The sequence below is a fragment of the Engystomops pustulosus genome, chromosome 4, assembly GCF_040894005.1.
Source record: "Engystomops pustulosus chromosome 4, aEngPut4.maternal, whole genome shotgun sequence".
NCBI classification, from domain to species: Eukaryota; Metazoa; Chordata; class Amphibia; order Anura; family Leptodactylidae; genus Engystomops; species Engystomops pustulosus.
The window spans coordinates 36068306-36086194 of record NC_092414.1 but is presented as its reverse complement, the minus strand read 5'-3'; the positions used below and the strand labels follow the sequence as shown (position 1 = coordinate 36086194).

At 38.3% G+C, this 17889-nt stretch overlaps 1 protein-coding gene and 1 long non-coding RNA gene across 5 annotated transcripts in view; one reads left to right on the top strand and one right to left on the bottom strand.

The window, feature by feature from the left end:
- LOC140126349 (uncharacterized) overlaps positions 1 to 17889 on the bottom strand; it is a 55625-nt gene that overhangs the window by 3990 nt on the left and 33746 nt on the right. The window contains exons 4-5 of one of the 3 annotated variants that reach the window (XR_011854811.1): positions 9698 to 9761; positions 1154 to 1196 (exon numbers count right to left, since the gene is read on the bottom strand). This is a non-coding gene — a long non-coding RNA (uncharacterized lncRNA). Of the gene's footprint in view, positions 1 to 906; positions 1197 to 7184; positions 8517 to 9697; positions 9762 to 17889 lie in introns of those variants that run through there. The other 2 variants (XR_011854809.1, XR_011854812.1) reach the window with 2 other exon arrangements.
- LOC140126346 (protocadherin gamma-C5-like) overlaps positions 7307 to 17889 on the top strand; it is a 431655-nt gene continuing 421072 nt past the window's right edge. Inside the window, exon 1 of one of the 2 annotated variants that reach the window (XM_072145710.1) lies at positions 7307 to 9805. In XM_072145710.1, coding sequence (XP_072001811.1) covers positions 7427 to 9805 — 2379 coding nt within the window. In that variant the 5' untranslated portion in view covers positions 7307 to 7426. Of the gene's footprint in view, positions 9806 to 14100; positions 16541 to 17889 lie in introns of those variants that run through there. The other variant, XM_072145712.1, reaches the window with a different exon arrangement.

Here is a 17889-nt window from a genome sequence, read left to right as displayed (position 1 = left end):
TCCAAGTGTCAGTTTTAGGTCCTGTGCCCACAAACAATTTTCTTGTACAAGTGCAAGAATATATTAAAATTTTTTTATCATGTAGGAAACATTTTTGAAACATAATTAAAAATAATCCTTGTACATTAAACATAAAACATATATTTAAGAATAGGTTATTTGATTTTGATAATTGAAGAAAACCATCTTCCCCCTCCATATCTGCTTCTTCCTCTGATATTTTAGTAGGAGGATGGACAGAAGCTCACTGAGTAATCAGATCACAAAGAAGCTCACTGCATGAGGAAGGGGAGGAGTGAGTCACAATGTGTACTATGATTTTATAAGTCTTGTTTATAATACAAGGTAGAAAGAACCTGTTAGCCATTTTTTACTGTACATAAAGCATTTTACAAGAAATCAACTGGATAATTTGTTACAAATTACAAGTTCTGTGTTACATGAATTACATTTATTAAAACATTGCTTTTAAAAGATTCATCAAAAAGCTACTAAAGGCAAAACATAGATAATATTAAAATAGTATAGTTATATTAATATTTAAAGAATACCAGTTACTAAATTACTGTAAACCTTATGGCATCACAGTATAATACCAAAGAAGAGGACAAAACTAACATCTTACAGCATACAATATCACATTTATTAAATTCCTATTTGGCTGTACTATATATACTGTAGGTATGTGTATATATATATACATACATACATATATATATACACATATATATACACATATATAAAGATACAATATATACATAAATATACATACAATTAAGATATATATGTTTATAAAATAAAAAATATATTTGTTAAGCAGGTTATGTAATAGGTTTTATCATTCAAAACTTTTTGTAAATTTAGTATTGGGGGAATAGTGTTGCAATTCCTATATTTTACCTCATGATGGCAGCGTTGGATAAGATGGTGAACAAGCTGAATATTCTGTGTGTGAATCTAGTGATAGTTACAATCCTCATACACTGAAGATATTGTTGAAGGATAGGAACATCTCTACATCAGCTCCTCTTTCTGTTTGGATGATTTACTTCCTTTGATTAGGTTCATGCAATACATTTCTCCTTGGATTTTGAAGAATAGAATTTTCTTCTACAGACAACATGGGATGGCAAGTAATATTTCTATGTTTTACCTTATGTTCTGTGGCTGTTTGTAATCCACTTCACTATTCAATACTAGAAGAGATGAAGATAAATGCTATTGTTGGGAATTTGGTAAAGGATTTGGGAATAAATACTAATGAGTTAGAAATCAGAAGATTGAGGATTGTTTCTCATAACAACAGGAATTATTTCAATGTGAGCTTAGACAATGGCAACTTATATGTCAGTGACAGGATAGATAGGGAAGAGCTGTGTGGAGCAGAGCAAAGCTGCTTTATAGACCTGGAGATTCTGGCTGAAAACCCTGTGAATGTTTATCCTGTGAAGGTCGAAATCCAAGATATCAATGATAATTCACCAACATTTTTTAAGAACATATTTGAGTTAGGAATAAGTGAGTCTGCTTCATCAGGTGCACGTTTTATCCTTGGAAATGCACATGATCCTGATATTGGGACTAATTCCTTACAGAGTTATATTTTGAGCCCAAATTTAAATTTTTCTCTGCGAGAAAAAAATTATAGTGAAGGAGCAAAACATCCAGAGTTGATCTTGGAGCACAATCTAGACCGTGAAAAGCAACAGAAATATACATTAATTCTGACGGCGTCTGATGGAGGAAAACCTCTGAGATCGGGGACTGCGTATATAACTATCGAAGTACAAGATGCTAATGATAACTATCCAGTATTTAGTCAGGACACTTACAAAATCACTTTGAAAGAAGATTCCCCAGTTGGTACGCTTGTTCTTCAACTTAACGCTACCGACAAAGATGAAGGATCCAATGCAGAAGTTACATATTCTTTTAGCCATATGTCTGAAAAGGCCAGTAATGTATTCAGTATGGATCCTGATACAGGTATTATAAAAACCAAAGGGGTACTGGATTATGAAACCACAAGAAATTATGAAATGACCGTGGAAGCTGCTGATGGTGGAGGCCTTGCAGCCAAATGTACTTTAAAAATCCAAATAATGGATGTCAATGATAATGCACCTGAGATAACACTCGCTTCACTGGCTACACCTATTCCAGAGGATTCTGCACCCGGGACACTTGTGGCATTAATCCATATTAAGGATTTAGATTCTGGGCAAAATGGTGAAGTTACATGTCAAATCTCAGAATCAGTTGCGTTTACATTGACACCAACATCTAACAATTACTACAAACTTGTGACTGCAACTCCCTTGGATAGAGAGAAGAATCCAACTTATAATATCACAATTATGGCTGAGGACGGAGGCAACCCTCAAATAGTTACCAAGAAAACTATATGTATAACCATAAATGACATAAATGATAATTCTCCACTTTTTGACAAATCCATTTATGTTGCTTATATACCAGAGCATATGCCAGCAGGCAGTTCATTTCACACTGTCCATGCATCAGACCTGGATAATAATGAGAATTCTCAAATAACTTACTCCATTCTCAATACAAATATAGATAATATTCCAGTCACATCATATGTTTCCATGAACTCAATGACTGGGGTTCTCTATGCCCAGAGATCCTTTGACTATGAACAGTTGCGGGAATTCCAGTTCCAGGTGATGGCTAAAGACAGTGGATCTCCTCCTCTAAGCAGTAATGTCACAGTGAGGATATGTATCATTGATAAGAATGATAACGCTCCTAAGATTCTCTACCCATCACCAGACACTGAGGGATCGGCATTATTTGAGTTTATTCCTCACTCTGCTGAGAAAGGTTATCTAGTCACCAAAGTGATTGCAGTGGACGCTGACTCTGGACACAATGCCTGGCTCTCCTATCACTTACTGCAAGTTCCTGATCCAACATTATTTACCATTGGCCAATATACTGGAGAAATCAGGATTGGACAAGATCTTCCAGACATGGAATCTTTGAGGCAAAATATTGTAGTTCTGGTAAAAGATAATGGATCCCCATCTCTATCATCTACAGTCATGATAACTATGGTCATGGCAGATAATTTTCAACAGATTTTACCAGAGATAAAGCGCCATCCCAGCAAATTAGACGTTTCCTCTAATGCCACCTTCTATCTGGTTATAGCTATAGGTCTGATTTCCATGTTGTTTATTATAACCGTATTAATTTCCGTTATCTTTAAGTGCCGTAAGTCTAGTATACCACCATCTTTTGGAACATATAGCAGAAATGTGTATCCTCAGTTCACCCTGGGATGTCCCTCTGAGATCAGTGATACAAGTTTACCTTTCCCATTCTCATATGATGTGTGTGTGACTCTGGACCCCAAGCAGAATGAAATTGCTTATCTGAAACCAGTGCAGAATGTCCCCACAGAAAATCTTATAGACACTGATATTTCTGTTAGTGAAAATATTTCCACTGAAGAAGTTGCCGAGGTAAGGAAACATTTTTTTCTTGATCACTTTGGAAATGTCTATAGTATGCTTCCTTTATATTATTTAGAAAAATATTTGATACAATGGGGTCATTTATCACAGTGATGGCTCCTTTCTTCTTCTTTTTGTGCTTATTTATCATAAGGGATTTTTTTGCTATGTTAAATGTGTTCAGGCTTATGTTTGGTTATTTTAAAGTTGGCATAATTATCATTCAGGATTCTAATGGAAGACAAAGAACTGCTTAATATAACTTTTTTTTTATCCGTCATTTATTCTCTGTTCTATCACAAGGCCTGCTTGCACCTTCTGTAATAAATAAATAGGAGCTTCAAAAACGCAAACAAACAAAAAAAAATGCTATAAACTCATGGGCTGTGGTTTACAACATTTAAGGGATATCTTAATATAAATTTGTCCCCCTTTTTCTTCCTACCCGTGTGCTCTTCATCAGGCATGGTATAAGACTGGGTGTCACACCATGTGACGCTAAACATATTGTTTAATACCCAGAGATGCCAGGACTTGATGGACTGACATATTTTTCAAACCCTATTTATGATAATATGAAATAGTCACAATAGGGGAACATTTACTGATAGAGGTTAAAACTGCACTAAAAGCCTTTGTGTAATGAGGTGTGTGCCAGATTTATTAACGACTTAAGCACACAGCCATTTTGTAGCTTAACGCTCAGTGCCATTTTTTGTATTCTGACTTTTGTCGCTTTATATGGTGATAACTTTTGAACACGGTTTTAGTGATTTATAAACTTATTTTTTATTGAAAAACAATTTTTTTTCACTTTTTTACTTGATCCACCATGGGACTTGAACAAGCAATCATCTGATTGCTTGTTCATGATAATACCCTGCAATACTTATGTATTGCAGGGTATTAGCAGTGTCAGCCTATGCACATGCATAGGATGACACTGTACCTTTAAGATGACATCACAGACGCCATCTTAAAGGCACCGCTTTCAGGCATCTCTTCATAGCAACGATCGGCACCCCCAAAAATGGCGAGGGGTGCTGATCATGGGGGAATGACCTTCGGAAGGCATGTTAAATGCCGCGGTCGCCCTGACCACGGCATTTAACAGGTTGAACACCCGCGATCTGAGCCCACTCCGACCGTGGGTGTTAGCCGGCTCCTGTGCAGAGCTGAACCAGCATTGTCTCTGCACAGTAGCTGTACTCCGCTGAGCGCTATTCGCAGGACTCAGCACAGTACAGCTACGGCACAGAGCACTAAGGGGTTAACAATGTGCGCCAGAAATCATGAATCCGTTGCTTCCCTGCACTGGCCCGGTAGAATTTACCAACTTTTTTGTGGTGCACCTTTAACATAGGGCATGTAACATACTTTTGCAATCTGGTTTACGGTCATGCTGAGCTCTGGAATGCCCCCAATTTGTTTCACATGATACCTAGTGCAGCTGCGCCACAAAATGATTGTGTGCGACACAAAAGGGTCTGAGACGCTTCTTAAATACCTGTGCAAGTTGTTTGCACTAGAAAGAATGTGCAAAGTCTGACAGAAAACTGGCGCAAAGGCCTTAGTAAATCTGCCCCAATGTTCCCACACAGTAGCTAATAGTCATAGTGCCCTCACAGTATAGTCACAGACACCGAATTGGGCCATTATAATATCCTCTATTCTCTAGCCCATTTACATATACTGGTCCTCTTTTTGTAGAATCCCCTGCCCATGATGTATGTACCCAAAGCAGCAGCAGTCTGCTTAACTTCTTCTCTGTGCAGTGACTGTATATGGCTCTGACTCCGTCAGACGTGATATGTTGATGTAATACGATTGGTGCCGCATAGGAGCAGGGATAGGGGCCGGATAAGACACAGCCTTATGTTTGATAACATTGGTATAAGACAACATCTAATTAGAACACATTTTTATAAAGCACACAAATGGATACAATGGGGGAGATTGATCATACACAGGCTGTACGTTGCTGTATGATAGATGCTTTCCCCTCTTTTGCTATCGGACACATCACCAGCTGGTGGCCAAAACTATGCTAGCTGCTAGCAGGCGCAGTTTACACAAAGACGATTACACAAAGACCATGCAAAATTTCAAGGTCATTACATGGCTAAAAGTGGTGGCTACAAAATTGTATGGGACCACAAAATCTGTGTTCTGTGTAAAACCAGCTGAACCAGCCAGAAGTATCAACAAGGGGTAAAGGGATTTGTTTTGGCTGGCCTGGTGCTTTTCAGATAGAGGCCCAATGATTCGGCCCTGTGAGAGGGTTTATGCTGACAAACATATTATATTGCAGTATATGATAAACAGTGCATTACATATGCAGTCGGGTATTGCTCATTCTAGTCCTCTCCTGGGACAAAATGTTTAAGAATATTTAAAGAGATATAAATGTTCACCCGTCCCCCTCCCTAAATTATTTGTCTTTACTTTTTAGATTATGTTAAGAAAATGATTTGATAGCATTGGATTTGTAACAGACTATAAATCTAACCCATTATTTATCCCTTTAATCACATATCTTTTTTTAAAAACAAGCGCGAAAAACAATGGAAACATTTTTATTTTCTGATCACAGTGTCTGCAAACTGCAAAAAAATTAAATATAAAGTGATTGAAAGTTGCAGACACCCCAGAATATCAGAGGAAATAACATAAAAAGACAAGCCTTTGGCATACTCAATTGATGGAAAAACTGCTATGTGGATGGCAATGCAAAAAGAAGTTATTGTTTCAAACAAGCCAAAAAAAAATTATTTAAATGTTATCCCTTTAGACACAATGGAAAATTAAATTTTTTATTTATTGCGTTAGTGAAATTAAATCTTAAAAATGAAACGCCAGTGTGTGTTTTTTTTTACTTACAACCCATAAAAAAGTAATAAAATGTCATTAAAGTTAAAAAGCATCACTATTGAACACAGACAACAGCACAACTTGACCTACAAAAGAATTTGCAGTTAAAAAAATTAAATCAATGCAAAAAGTTAAAATATAATTAAAGAAATGTTTGGAAATACTATATTTTAATAGCTCAGGATTTTAATATTTTATATATTTAATACAAGTAGTTTCAATATCAAGGGATAGCTATAATAATTAAAATACACAACAAAAGTTAAATCAAAGATGTGATGTTATGACAGTACTGTTGTGGAAGAGTATTTTAGCTAAACTAAATTTATATAACATAACGCTTAACAACTACTACAATTTAAAAAAATTGCAATTAAAAAATAATTATATATTTATTTTATTGTTTTGGAAAGTTTAAAACTTTTCAGTATAAAATACAGTATCACATTTTGTTAACTATTATAAAAGTAAATTTTGTAAACAAAAAAACAAATCTTCTAATAATTAATTTTTTGATTTTTGCAATTAATTACTGTATAATCAAGTTATATAGCCTATATATAAGCAATTGTAAGCAAGATCATTCCATATAATACAGGCATAAAATAATTTAGATTTTGTTGTGGTTAATGAAAAGTTTCACATATTTTATATTACGTTTCCATGTGTATATATATATGTTTTTCAATTAGCAATAATGAATATTAAGATCAATATATAAATAAGACTAATACATGAAATTATAAACATTTTTGCATTGTTAACTGCAAACATGAAATGGTTATTCAATATATTGTTTAGTATAATTTTGCTAAATATTTTATAGAGTTTTTTTTGTAGTACCTAAACAAATCCTCATGATGGTGCTGCTGCCTAACTTTTCAGACACGCAATCTGAACAGCATGTGGAGCTATTGGTCCTGTTCCTTATTCACATACATTGCAGATTTAAGCAAGAAGCTAGGACTCTTTCCTGGATATCATCCGATTTGATTTGGATTAAAATTCATTCCCAAGCTTTTTTTGGATACTAAAAGAACAGCTCCAAGGATTGAGACTTTTCCTACATACTGGACATGGCATGGCAAGTACTATTTCTCTACTTTGGGCTTATTCTGGCTACTGCTACTCAATTCCACTATTCTATTCTAGAGGAGATGAAGCTCAATTCTGTAATAGGGAATGTGGCAGATGATTTAAAATTAAACAGCAGCAACCTGAAAATGAGAAAACTAAGACTTGTTTCTCATCACAACAGAAATTATTTCAACATTAGCCCAGAAAATGGGAATTTATATGTCAGTGATCGGGTAGACAGGGAGGAGATCTGTGGGTCAGAGCTGAGCTGCTTTCTGAATCTTGAAATATTGGCAGAAAATCCCATAGTTGTTTTACCTTTACAAATCGAAATACAAGATATAAATGATAACTCCCCAAGTTTTTCTAAGGAAAGTTTTGCAGTCAGAATAAGTGAATCTACATTGCCTGGAGCACATTTTGTTCTTGGTAATGCACGAGATCCGGATTTAGGATCTAACTCTCTACAAAGCTATAATTTAAGTCCCAATCCATATTTTTCATTGGTAGAAAAATTTAAACCAGAAAGGGGATATCTTGAACTTACATTAGTGCAGGCAGTAGATCGTGAGAAACAACAAAAATATGAATTGACTTTGACTGCTTTTGATGGAGGAAAACCATTAAGATCTGGAACTGCAGTAGTCCAGATTTTGGTTCAGGATGCTAATGACAATTATCCAGTGTTCAGTAATAATCATTATGAAGTAAGAATAGATGAAAACTTACGTGTTGGCCATGAAGTTATTCATCTAAACGCTAGTGATAAAGATGAAGGATCCAATGCAGAGATCTCATATTTATTTAGTCACATACCTGAAAATGCTCAGAAAGTTTTTACTATGGATTCCCAGACTGGGGTCATCCGTACAAAAGATAAATTGGACTATGAAACAACACAGACTTATGAGATGACTGTGGAAGCTGTTGATGGTGGAGGCCTAGTTGCACAAACTTCTGTCTTAATACAAATTGCTGATGTGAATGACAATGCGCCTGAGATAACAATCGCATCACTGTCAACACCAATTCCTGAGGATTCTGCACCAGGGACCCTTGTGGCTTTAATTCATGTGAAAGATTTGGATTCTGGGAAATATGGAGAAGTGAACTGTTATACAACACATATAAAGGCCCTGAAATTAGTTCCATCATCCAATAATTATTACAAGCTTGTGACTGCAGGTCCACTTGATAGAGAAGAAACCTCAGTATATAACATCACAGTAATAGCAGAAGATGAAGGTTCTCCTCCAATGATTACTGAGAAAATGCTTCATATCACCGTCTTAGATGTCAATGACAATCCTCCAGTTTTTGGAAAACCCCTTTTTATTTCCTACCTTCCAGAAAACACCCCAGCAGGAACATCAATACAAAGTATCCAAGCATCTGACCTGGATGAGAATGAGAATGCTAGGATCACATATTCTATCATAAATAAAAATATTGATGACATTCCGGTCACATCATATGTTTCCATAAACTCCATGACTGGGATTCTCTATGCCCAGAGATCCTTTGACTATGAACAGTTGCGGGAATTCCAGTTCCAGGTGATGGCTAAAGACAGTGGATCTCCTCCTCTAAGCAGTAATGTCACAGTCAGGATATGTATAATTGATAAGAATGATAACGCTCCTAAGATTCTCTACCCATCACCAGACACTGAGGAATCAGCATTATTTGAGTTTATTCCTCACTCTGCTGAGAAAGGTTATCTAGTCACTAAAGTGATTGCAGTGGATGCTGACTCTGGACACAATGCCTGGCTCTCCTATCACTTACTACAAGTTGCTGATCCAACATTATTCACCATTGGCCAATATACTGGGGAAATCAGGATTGGGCGTGATCTTCCGGACATGGAATCTTTGAGACAAATGCTTGTTGTTCTGGTGAAGGATAATGGGGTCCCATGTCTGTCATCTACAGTTACTTTGAATTTGGTTGTAGCAGATAATTTTCAACAAATTATACCAGAGATAAAACGCCAACCCAATAACTCACCTGTTACATCTAATACAACATTCTACCTTGTAATAGCTATTGCCTTCATCTCCCTGGTATTTATTATGACAGTGCTGATAACAGTCATATATAAATGCAGAAAAACTAATAGCACAAGATCCTTTGATGCATTTAATAGAAACGTGTATCCTCAGTTCACCCTGGGATGTCCCTCTGAGATCAGTGATACAAGTTTACCTTTCCCATTCTCATATGATGTGTGTGTGACTCTGGACTCCAAGCAGAATGAAATTGCTTACCTGAAACCAGTGCAGAACGTCCCCACAGACAATCTTATAGACACTGATGATACAGCTCCTGGAACTGATTCAGTTAATGGAAATTCATCAACAACCAACAATGTTCAGGTAAAGCATTTATATTATGGAATTAAGCAACTAATCACTTTTGCTAGTTTCTAATTTTATACTTATCTTTAACACAAAATGTAAAATATTGGTTGGTCCTAAGAATTAAAATATGTAAAGTCTCGTAAACGACCACCACTTTTGTTATAAAAAGTTCTTCTATTGTACATCGTTTTATTAGGCAAAGGTAAAATATGGATCAAGTGTCTATTATGTAATGTTTTCTACACCAAAAGTACTGTAGAAGTGTTTAACAAGTTCTATTGTAGAACTACAAACTAAACAGCAAATGGCTTGTTATATCAGCTATAGCTGTATCACATTGACTAGGCCACTGTATCTGCACTGATATTTTAAAAAATAGTCTTTTATAGATTTGCTTTCTCCAGTATCTATATTTATTTGTGGGAAAGAGGGGACAAAACATACATTACAGGCCAAAAGTGTGGACACACTTTCTCATTCAAAGATTTTTTTGTACTTTTTTAAGTATAAAAATTGTAGATTAACACTGAAGGCATCAAAACTATGAATTAACAAATGGTATAATATGTTTGACAAAAAGTGTTAACAACTGAAAATGTGTCTTTTAAATCTCTTATAATGTAATCAACTCTTGCTTTGATTACTGCTTTGCACACGCTTGGCATTCTCTTTATGAGCTTCAAGAGGTAGTCACCAGAAAAGGTTTTCTCATCACAGATGTGCCCTGTCAGGTTAAATAAGTGTGATTTCTTGCCTTCTAAATGGGGTTGGGGCCATCAGTTGTGTTGTGCAGAAGTCAGGTGGATGCACAGCTGAATAGTCCTACTGAACAGACTGTTAGAATTTGTATTATGGCTAGAAAAAAAGCAGCTAAGTAAAGAAAAACGAGTGGCCGTCATTACTTTAAGAAATGAAGATCAGTCAGTCCGAAAAAATTTGGAAAACTTTGAAAGTGCAGTTGCAAAAACCATCAAGCGCTACAAAGAAACTGGTGCACATGAGGACCACCCCAGGAAAGGAAGGCCAAGAGTTACCTATGCTGTGGAGCATAAGTTCATCCGAGTCACCAGCCTCAGAAATCGCAGGTTAACAGCAGCTCAGATTAGAGATCAGGTCACTGCTGCACAGAGTTCTAGCAGTAGACACATCTCCACAACAAATGGTAAGAGGAGACTGTGTGCAGCAGCCTTCATGGTAAAATAGCTGCTAGAAAACCACTGCTAAGGACAGGCCACAAGCAGAAGAGACTTGTTTGCACTCAGGGGCGGACTGGGAATTTAAAGTGGCCCTGGAAAAAACTGTAAAAGTGGCCCCATTCTGTGGGCGGGGTCAAAACAAGTAGGCTTGGCCTTGTGATGTGGGTGGAGTTACTAAACTCGATAAAAACTGTATAGATGGTCTAAATCAACATGTACACCACAGAGAAAGAGACTCATACTGCCTCCTTTATAGAGGAATAACACTTCTATTTTAAAAGCACACAACTTAATACTGCCATATATGTACACTAAAAACATACTACAATACCTTCTCTGATAAACAAGAATGTAACTACCATAGTACTGCCCCCTATGTACAGGAATATAACTACTATAATACTGCCCCCTATGTACAGGAATATAACTACTATAATACTGCCCCCTATGAACAAGAATATAACTACTATAATACTGCCCCCTATGAAGAGGAATATAACTACTATAATACTGCCCCTATGTACAGGAATATAACTACTATAATACTGCGGCCTATGTACAAGAATATAACTACTATAATACTGCCCCCTATGTACAAGAATATAACTACTATAATACTGCCCCCTATGTACAAGAATATAACTACTATAATACTGCCCCCTATGTACAAGAGTATAACTACTATAATACTGCCCCCTATGTACAAGAATATAACTACTATAATACTGCTCCCTATGTACAAGAGTATAACTACTATAATACTGCCCCCTATGTACAGGAATATAACTACTATAATACTGCCCCCTATGTACAAGAATATAACTACTATAATACTGCCCCCTATGTACAAGAATATAACTACTATAATACTGCCCCCTATGTACAAGAATATAACTACTATAATACTGCCCCCTATGTACAAGAGTATAACTACTATAATACTGCCCCCTATGTACAAGAATATAACTACTATAATACTGCTCCCCATGTACAAGAGTATAACTACTATAATACTGCCCCCTATGTACAGGAATATAACTACTATAATACTGCCCCCTATGTACAGGAATATAACTACTATAATACTGCCCCCTATGTACTGGAATATAACTACTATAATACTGCCCCCTATGTACAAGAATATAACTACTATAATACTGCCCCCTGCCATATATAGCCGGCCAGCCCCTGCCCCGGTGTATACAGCCGGCCAGCCCCTGCCCCGGTGTATACAGCCGGCCAGCCCCTGCCCCGGTGTATACAGCCGGCCAGCCCCTGCCCCGGTGTATACAGCCGGCCAGCCCCTGCCCCGGTGTATACAGCCGGCCAGCCCCTGCCCCGGTGTATACAGCCGGCCAGCCCCTGCCCCGGTGTATACAGCCGGCCAGCCCCTGCCCCGGTGTATACAGCCGGCCAGCCCCTGCCCCGGTGTATACAGCCGGCCAGCCCCTGCCCCGGTGTATACAGCCGGCCAGCCCCTGCCCCGGTGTATACAGCCAGACAGCCCCTGCCCCGGTGTATACAGCCGGCCAGCCCCTGCCCCGGTGTATACAGCCAGACAGCCCCTGACCCGGTGTATACAGCCAGACAGCCCCTGACCCGGTGTATACAGCCAGACAGCCCCTGACCCGGTGTATACAGCCAGACAGCCCCTGCCCCGGTGTATACAGCCAGACAGCCCCTGACCCGGTGTATACAGCCAGACAGCCCCTGACCCGGTGTATACAGCCAGACAGCCCCTGCCCCGGTGTATACAGCCAGACAGCCCCTGCCCCGGTGTATACAGCCAGACAGCCCCTGCCCCAGTGTATACAGCTGCCAGCCCCTGCCCCGGTGTATACAGCTGCCAGCCCCTGCCCCAGTGTATACTGCCAGTCGCTCACCCCTTTATACAGCAGCCCCCGGTATACAGCCTGCCCAACCCAGTACATAAAAATAAAAACACATGAAACTCACCTCTCCGACGCCCCGACGCTGCGCCCCTGCTTGATCCAGTCCGGCCGCGGTGACAGCTCCGTACGGGCCGGCGTCGCACAGACCATGACGTCGGCAAGCGTCTGACGTCATGGTCTGTGCGACGCCGGCACGTACGGAGCTGTCACCGCGGCCGGACTGGATCAAGCAGGGGCGCAGCGTCGGGGCGTCGGAGAGGTGAGTTTCATGTGTTTTTATTTTTTCACCGGCCCCCCACTCCAGGACCGGCCCTAAACCAATCGGCCCACCAGGATTTCTCCCGGTGGGTCTTATGGCCAGTCCGCCCCTGTTTGCACTAAAGAACACAAGGAATGGACATTAGACCAGTGGAAATCTGTGGTTTGAGATCTTTGGTTCCAACCACGTCTTAGTTGGACTATCATTTATTTTTCAACAGGAGAATGACCCCAAACACACCTCCAGGCAGTGTAAGGGCTATTTGACCAAGAAGGAGAGTGATGGCGTGCTACGCCAGATGATCTGGTCTCCACAGTTACCAGTTACACAGTTTTCTGGTAAAGATTGAGTGAGTGACAGGGTTAAGAGACAAGAATTTAGCGTAACAGAATCATCTTGCATTGGTGGGCGGGCGTTATGTTAAAATTGCAAGACTCTCTGGCATTAGCCAACCCTGTGAATGACAACACCTGATGGTGGAGATGTGTCACAAAATGTTGTACTGTCATTACATCCTTTAAAACTCTAGGGCATGTAGCTTTGTGATATCACTTTATAAAAACCTAGCACATTAGAAAAACATAAAACACAGCTTAAATTTTCATTGCAAATCCACAATAACAACAAATAAAATGCTTTATATTTATGATATGGAGCATTGTAAAAACTCTATAACACACACATACTGTATATATATATATATATATATATATATATATATATATATATATATATAGATAGATAGATATATTTCAAAGCTGTGTAGTTATGGTTTCTAACTAAAAATAGTGTATATAAAATATATATACAACATATTTTAAATTGTGAGAATAGTGTTGTAGTTCACATATTTTTCCTCATGATGTCAGTATTGGATAAGATAGCAGACACACTGAATATTATATGAATTTGGTGATGCTTAAAATCCTTATAAGCAGAAGATCTTAGCCAAGGACAGTGATATTTTGATCCCCTCCTCTTTTCCTCTACTGAACTAGGATTTTAAAGCAAAAACCTTTCTTCTACAGACAACATGGGATGGCAAGTAATATTTCTATGTTTTACCTTATGTTCTGTGGCTGTTTCTAATCCACTTCACTATTCAATACTAGAAGAGATGAAGATAAATGCTATTGTTGGGAATTTGGTAAAGGATTTGGGAATAAATACTAATGAGTTAGAAATCAGAAGATTGAGGATTGTTTCTCATAACAACCGGAATTATTTCAATGTGAGCTTAGACAATGGCAACTTATATGTCAGTGACAGGATAGATAGGGAAGAGCTGTGTGGAGCAGAGCAAAGCTGCTTTATAGACCTGGAGATTCTGGCTGAAAACCCTGTGAATGTTTATCCTGTGAAGGTCGAAATCCAAGATATAAATGATAATTCACCAACATTTTTTAAGAGCATATTTGAATTAGGAATAAGTGAGTCTGCTTCATCAGGTGCACGTTTTATATTGGGAAATGCGCTTGATCCAGATATTGGGACTAATTCCTTACAGAGTTATAGTTTGAGCCCAAATTTACATTTCTCTTTAAGAGAAAAAACTGACAGTAAAGGAAGAAAACATCCAGAGTTGATCTTGGAGCAAAGTCTGGACCGTGAAAAGCAGCAGAAATATACATTAATTCTGACGGCGTCTGATGGAGGAAAACCTCTGAGATCGGGGACTGCGTATATAACTATTGAAGTACAAGATGTCAATGATAACTATCCAGTATTTAGTCAGGACACTTATAAAATTAATTTAAATGAAGATTCACAAGTTGGTTTGCTTGTTCTTCAACTTAACGCTACCGACAAAGATGAAGGATCCAATGCAGAAGTTACATATTCTTTTAGCCATATGTCTGAAAAGGCCAAAAATTTATTCAGTATGGATCCTGATGCAGGTATTATTAAAACCAAAGGGGAACTGGATTACGAAACCACAAGAAATTATGAAATGACCGTGGAAGCTGCTGATGGTGGAGGCCTTGCAGCCAAATGTACCATAATAATCCAAATAATGGATGTCAATGATAATGCACCTGAGATAACGCTCGCTTCACTGGCTACACCTATTCCAGAGGATTCTGAACCTGGGACACTTGTGGCATTAATCCACATTAAGGATATAGATTCAAATCAAAATGGTGAAGTTACATGTCAAATCTCAGAAACGGCTGCATTTACATTGACACCAACATCTAACAATTACTACAAACTTGTGACTGCAACTCCCTTGGATAGAGAGAAAAATTCTACATATAATATCACAATTATCGCTGAGGATGGAGGAAACCCTCAAATAGTTTCTAAGAAAACTATATTTATAACCATATTAGACATAAATGATAATACCCCACTGTTTGATAAATCCCTTTACATTACTTATATCCCTGAGCATACGCCAGTAGGGACTTCTTTGCAGACTGTCCATGCATCAGACCCAGATGATAATGAGAATTCTCAGATAACTTATTCCATTCTGAACACGAATATAGATAATATTCCTGTGACATCATATGTTTCCATAAATTCAATGACTGGGGTTCTCTATGCCCAGAGATCCTTTGACTATGAACAGTTGCGGGAATTCCAGTTCCAGGTGATGGCTAAAGACAGTGGATCTCCTCCTCTAAGCAGTAATGTCACAGTGAGGATATGTATCATTGATAAGAATGATAACGCTCCTAAGATTCTCTACCCATCACCAGACACTGAGGGATCGGCATTATTTGAGTTTATTCCTCACTCTGCTGAGAAAGGTTATCTAGTCACCAAAGTGATTGCAGTGGACGCTGACTCTGGACACAATGCCTGGCTCTCCTATCACTTACTGCAAGTTCCTGATCCAACATTATTTTCTATTGGCCAATACACTGGAGAAATCAGGATTGGACGAGATCTTCCTGACATGGAATCTTTGAGGCAAAATATTGTAGTTCTGGTAAAAGATAATGGATCCCCATCTTTGTCAGCTACAGCCACAATAACAATGGTTGTAGCAGATAACTTTCAACAGGTCTTACCAGAGATAAAGAACCATCCTAGTAAATTAGATGATCCTTCTAATGCCACCTTCTACCTGGTTATAGCTATAGGTCTGATTTCCATGTTGTTTATTATAACAGTATTAATTACAGCTATTTCCAAGTGTCGAAAGTCTAGTATACCACCATCTTTTGGAACATATAGCAGAAATGTGTATCCTCAATTCACCCTGGGATGTCCTTCTGAGATCAGTGATACAAGTTTACCTTTCCCATTCTCATATGATGTGTGTGTGACTCTGGACTCAAAGCAGAATGAAATTGCTTACTTGAAACCAGTGCAGAACGTCCCTATCGAAAATCTGATAGACACCAATGATTCTGCTGTTGGTGAAAATATTTCCACTGAACAAGGTGCACAGGTAAGATGTTTTAGTATGTTTTACAATTTGGGTTCTTATTAATCACTCATATTTGCAATTGTGCAGCAAGTGTGTGTTTTTAGCTTCTTGATATGGTTGGTGAAATGGTTTGACAGCTGGAACCAGTCATTGATCCCTTATCTTTGTTTCTGATGCAAATGGGCCTCTCTTAGTCCTGTGTGGTTGTCAGCAGACACTGGGTACAACAGCAACAGGGAATAGGAAGTGACTTTTTATTATTTTACTTTGCGCCTGCAAAGCTCAATACCTTTAAAGTTGCATAAAAACTGTACTTGGGTTTGTGCATCAGAGCTGTGACTTTAATTATAGCAAATATAACTCACATTATGAATGTAGAGCATAATTATGTTCAGACCAATAATAACCCTAAGATTCTACTGCCATCCGGTCAATTACACAAAATTGTATTTTAAAAAGTAATTGCATTACCCCAGAAAGATTTAACTTCCTGCTGCCAATTTCCTTTTCGTTTTTTAAATTTTAGTAATTTGTTCATCTACGAAGATTAACCGTTTAATGACCATCCTATCCTACCGCGGTCATTAAGAGTACTTCTTCGGATGTGCCACCTTTTTACGTTCGCGCGTCAGAAGATGATTTTGGGACATCGGGTGCTGCAAGTGCCAGTGTCAGGCTATGACATCACAGTCCAGACCCGGCACTTGCACCCGGGATCGGAAAAATTCAGATCCTGGGTGTTTAACCCCTTGCACACCATGATCAAGCCTGACCGTGGTGTGTAAGTGTGTCCCCCATGGGTTGGAGCTTATCAGGGGATTTGATCCATCCTGCGGCATTCGAGGGGTGTGGCATGTGCACCGAGGCTACCGGCTCCTTTTCACGCCAAGTTCCACCTCTGGACAGGACCCGGCTGTAAGTAATGCACAGTTACTTACTTTGTACACTGAAGTACAAGTGTATTGCAGTGTAAGGGCTTGAATAAGCATTCACTTGTTCAAGCCCAAGTCTGGAAAACTTAAAAAATGTAAAACAAAAAGTAAAAATCATTTTATAATAATTAAAGTAAAATTCTCCTAATAAGTCCAATTACATATAAATCCAAATAAAGTTTATAAAACACAAAAAAGTACATATTTGATACAGCCGTGGTGATATATGTACAATAAATCTAAAACAATATTGAACCCACTCAGTGAACAACTTAAGACATGAAAAACTTCCTGTAATATTCAATTTTTATTCAAATACCCTCACAAAAAATGTTCAAAAAAGGTTACGTGCCCCAATATGAAACGACCAGACCAGTCAATAAGCCCCCAACCAGACCTGTCAACAAAAATACAGAAGTTATGCCCCTGAAAAGTCGT